Source organism: Octopus bimaculoides, chromosome 2 (assembly GCF_001194135.2).
Source record: "Octopus bimaculoides isolate UCB-OBI-ISO-001 chromosome 2, ASM119413v2, whole genome shotgun sequence".
NCBI classification, from domain to species: Eukaryota; Metazoa; Mollusca; class Cephalopoda; order Octopoda; family Octopodidae; genus Octopus; species Octopus bimaculoides.
Window position 1 is genome coordinate 26,815,729 of NC_068982.1, and position 5,055 is coordinate 26,820,783.

General features: G+C 38.2%; 1 protein-coding gene across 2 annotated transcripts in view; it reads left to right on the forward strand.

The window, feature by feature from the left end:
• Positions 1-5,055, forward strand: part of LOC106868818 (post-GPI attachment to proteins factor 4) — a 21,180-nt gene that overhangs the window by 944 nt on the left and 15,181 nt on the right. Inside the window, exons 1-2 of one of the 2 annotated variants that reach the window (XM_052975878.1) lie at positions 252-369; positions 1,122-1,199. In XM_052975878.1, the coding sequence (XP_052831838.1) occupies positions 1,182-1,199 (18 nt within the window). In that variant the 5' untranslated portion in view covers positions 252-369; positions 1,122-1,181. Of the gene's footprint in view, positions 1-251; positions 370-1,121; positions 1,200-5,055 lie in introns of those variants that run through there. The other variant, XM_014914250.2, reaches the window with a different exon arrangement.

Sequence of the window (5,055 nt, forward strand, 5' to 3'; positions counted from 1 at the left end):
GGGGTAAAACCCTGTAGTTATGCCTCTTTTTCTTTTTTCCCCTTTTTCCTTTGTTTTCTCCCTTTTTCTTTCTTTCTTCGCTCATGTTTATGTTTTCTTCGGCTTGGGATTTGTATTATAATGAGGGTTTTGTATTATATGTGTATCATATACATACGTGTTCAATAATTTGATCAATAAAGATTTCGTACGTAAGTAACTCCTGTTATTCTATTTCTTGCATTATTCTTATATTCGAAGCTCTCCTAATAGTGTTATTATGGAAGCGAGTTGGCACGAAATGCTTAGCGGTATTTCGTCCGTCTCTACGTTCCAGGTTCAAATTCGGCCGAAATCGACTTTACCTTTCATCCTTTCGGATTCGATAAAGTAAGTACCAGTGAAACACTGGGGTCGACGTAATCGACTCGTCCCCTTCCCACAAATTTCAGGCCTTGTGCCTTCAGTAGAAAGTGTGGTTAATGAAAGAGTTATTATGGAAGTACTGGCGCTAGCTTAATTGTCTTTTCGAAATTTAAACAAAAAAAATAAATAATAATAATAATTCGTTCGTTTTATTGGCCACAAGGGCTAATATCAATTAAATACATGTAAGGACAAAGACAGGACGAAGGTTACAAAAGGTTTTGTCCGAAAAGGTAGGAAAGTTCGTCTAAACAGAGGAAGAAAACGGAGAAAGATATAACAAATAAATAGATAAATAAATAATCCCTCCAACAACGTAATGATAATCATTTTTCATCTTCTGAAACAAATAAAAATTATTACATATTACATTTAGAAAACTACATTAAAATCCAAATCCCAGAAGGAAAAAAATATCAATTCAACACCATCTCATTTGGTTGCACACCACAAAATTCAATACTCGCTGCGTTACCACGGGCGCACCTACAATAACGCTACGGATTACCCTCGTCGGCTTTACTGCCTCCAATAATTACAATACCAATATTTATTTCCAAAATAATTATTCAAATCCATTTTATTTCATTCTCTCTGCGATTTACAACTTTCGCTTTGCGTACATCATAATGATAACCGCTGTCACAGCTCTGCATGAATTCTCTCTCCTTCCCTCTCCCCACATATGTATATATTAATATTTATTTCTTTTGTAGCTATTTAACTGTTTACGCAGTTGCCGACTAGGGGATCAATGAAACACAAAGCGTAACAAAATGTGGAGGAAATTCTGCGTACGTCTGCTTTTGTTCTTTTGTTTGTCACCCTATACTATTACATCTCTCTCTCTCATATTTCTATCCACTTATCTAGCAATATTTACGTATATATATTACACACGCACATGCTTTTATCCCATCTGTTTACTTTAAAGACATGCAAGCTTTGACCATCCTGTCTTTTGTTTACTATTCTTCAATTTGTCCTTTAATAGACTTCAAGGACATTTGGCTCATATCATTTGCTAGCCAAGCAAGATCTCTTTTATCTGCACATTTACAGCTGATAGAGAGAAAGTATTTTTGACAATTGTGACTGCTACACATTCAAATCAGAAATAACGAGAGGCAAACATGTTTTCATTAGGTTATAGTATCCCTTGTGTGTCTGTGTGTTTGTCGTGTAAAAACAAACAACTTAGTTTCGGGGATTTCCTTTGTATTAACCTTTATTCCATCGCGTAACGAAAGAAGGCTTCATTATGTACTGAATGTACATTATGTACATTAATAGGAAAATTGTTGGTCCAGATGGACTATATGTAATCTGAACCTTTCCCCACTTATTTTTTTTTACGGAATCCCACGTTTTAGGCTATGGAGATTCCGATTCTGAACAAAAATTTTCAAAAATCTCAATTTCAAAATTTCGATTCCTCCCCCGCCTGTTTTTATATAGATCCACAGGGTAAACCTAACCCTAACTCAAACCCTAACCCTAACCCTGACCGTAACCCTGACCCTAACCCTAACCCTAAACCTAACCCTAACACTAGTTTTGTGAGATTTGGCTGTTATTTCTAGCTTGTAAATAGCCTGCTTGGTGGGGGGGGGATTGAAATTTTTCAAACAATTTTTTTTCAGAATCGGAATCTCCATAGCCTAAAACGTGGGATTCCGTAAAAAAATTAATAAATAAGGGGGGGAAAGGTTCAGATTACATATAGTCCGTCTCCACTAAATTGTTCATGCAATACAATTAATGGAAACATCAACATCATCATTTAACGTTCGTTTTCCAAGCTAGCATGGGTTGGACGGTTTGACTGGAGCTGGTAGGCCCAGGGGCCGCACCAGGTTCCATCGTCAGTTCTGGCCTGGTTTTTACAGCTGGATGGCCTTCCTAACGCCAACCACTTCACAGGGTGTACTTGGCACGTTTTATGTGGTACCAACACCAGTGCTTTTAACATAGCACCAGCACAAGTGGTTTTTTTTTTTTTTTTTAGACGAGTCTTCTTCAATACAACAGTGTACCAGATATCTCAGTCCTCAGCCATTTCCTTCGTAAGACTTAGTATCTTGAGATCTACCTTCAATACTTCATCCCATGTCTTCCTGGGTGTCCTTCCACAAATTCTATCCACTTTAAGTGATCAGCACTTCTGTATGCAACTGTTTACATCCATATGCATCATGTGACTAAACCAGTGCAGTCTTCTCTCTCGCACACTGCACCTAATCCCTCTTATGCCCAACTTTTCTTTCAACACCTTAGCGCTCTGTTGCACATGTACACTGACATAGAACATCCAGCAGAGCATTCTAGTAGCATTCCTCTCCAGCATTCATATGCTTTCTGCATTCAAGGCTCATGCATCACTACCATATAGCATTGTTGTTCATATACATGCATCATACAGTCTTCTTTTCACCCAGAGAGAGACTTTTGATTGCCAACAGAGGTAAAAGCTCTATGAATTTTTTCTATCTTATTCTTATTCTTGCAATTACACTTTCCTCCCCCACAGCTAATTAGGTTTCCTAGGTAGTGGAAATTATCCACTACCTCTAAGGAGCCTTCAGGGCATTTGAGAAAATTGAGTTCCCAGATATTTGTAATTGTTAAGGCATGCACATCTTCCACATACAAACTCTACTTTCTTTGATACCTTCCTATCATTCCACTACACCTCTTGTGTGTCCATAGCTTGCACTGGGTACACCATAAGGAATTCCTGCCTACACCTTTTTGTATATTAATGAAGGCCATTTACCTGATGGGGGAAAGGTTCTTATCCATTTTCTTGAACCTTAAGGCCCTTTGATTCCAAGTTTTTTTTTCCACACCTGGAATTTCTTTACTAGTTTTGTTAAAGAATTTTCTATAAGAGCAAGATGATCAGCATATCACAGTTCCCAGGGGTTGCCAGTCTTGAATTCTGCTGTTATGGCCTGGAGGACAATGATGAATGGGAGAAGAGTGAAAACCAAACCCAGGTGAACTCCTACCTGTACACACAACTTCCTCTTTCTCATCATATGTTTTAATCAGAATGTCTCTAAACCTCTGACTGCTTGATGGATCTTACAACTTCTATAACTTCCTTTTCCAGCCCGGTTTGCATCTCTGTGTTTGTTTAACCCTAACTCTGAAGCCACTAACCCCTATGTTGAGCTGTACATCCCTCACAGGGAAAGGACTTTGCATTTATAAGCGTCTCTCTATCTCTGTTTCCAGTAAAACATTCAGATTAAACAGCATAATATATCATGTACAGAAAGCCTTTGTTAGAAACTCTATCTTTGGTCTAATTTTTACATATCAAATATTCAGGTGCCATGGTGTGCCTTCTTCAATCATTCCAGGTTGAATACACAGTTGTGAAAACAGCTATTAGGAGAGTGTATGCCAACTTGATCCAAAACACTGAATTTTTGGCACTCAATTTGGCTGTATATGTAGGCCTTGCTCACAGAAAGTTCTAGTCAGACCAGCACACTCTCGTGTAAACAACAACCATTCATTGAAAAAATACTCAGTTGTGCACATGATTGAATTGTGATTTCTATGTTAGATCAAATGCAATGCTATAACTGTTTATAGTTTAAGATATGTAAAATTCATTTACATTTTACCACTTTAAAACTTCTCAGTTTGAAATTATGACCATTTTTTACAGAAAACAGTCATTGACGTACAGAAATAAAACAAAAAAAAACACCAAAGGCCTCAGTCACTTGGCATTGCCTCTGTGAGGCCCAACGTTTGAAGATTATGCTTCATCACCTTGTCCCATGTCATCTTGGGTCTACCTCTTCCACAGGTTCCCTCCACAGTTAGAGATGGGCACTTCACACAACTGTCCTTGTCAATATGCATCACATGACCATACCAGCACAGACATCTCTCCTGTGCATCACATCTGATGCCTCTTATGCCCAACTTTTCTCACAAGACACACTCTGTCGTACATGCACACTAACATTGCACATCCAGTGAAGCACACTAACTTCATTTCTTTCAAGCCTTCATATTTCATTGCTGTGTTGCATGGCTGTTCACACCCAGGCATTGTACAATCTGCCTTTCACTCTCAGGGAGAGGCTCTTTGTTACAAACAGAGGTAGGAGCTCTTTGAACTTTACCCAGCCTACTCTGGCAGCTGTGCTCTTGGAGCATCTACCTCTGCTACTGACTCGGTCTCCTAGGTAATGGAAGCTACCTACTTCTATTTTCCCCCCACTCGCATTTGATGGAGTCTATTTTCTGTACATTTTTTGTGTTAATCGTACCTGTGCACTTCCCACACAAAAACTATTTTGCCAGTTAACCTTCCTCTGATATTGCTGCACCTCTTATTTGTCCATCACTTGCACTTGGTACATCTTATGGAGTTACTATTATACCTATACCTTTTCTACAGATAGAGCAGGGCCATCTACCTGAAAGGATTTGTGATTTGTCTGCTCTCCTAATTACTAAGACTTTGGTTTTTGCTAAGGTCTTTTGATTATAAACCTTGCTTCCATGCCTGAAATTTCTCTAATTTTGGTAGTGATTCAGCTATAAGAACAAGGTATTCAGCATACGTATGTATATATATGTATACGTATGTGTGTGTGTATATATATATATATATATATATAT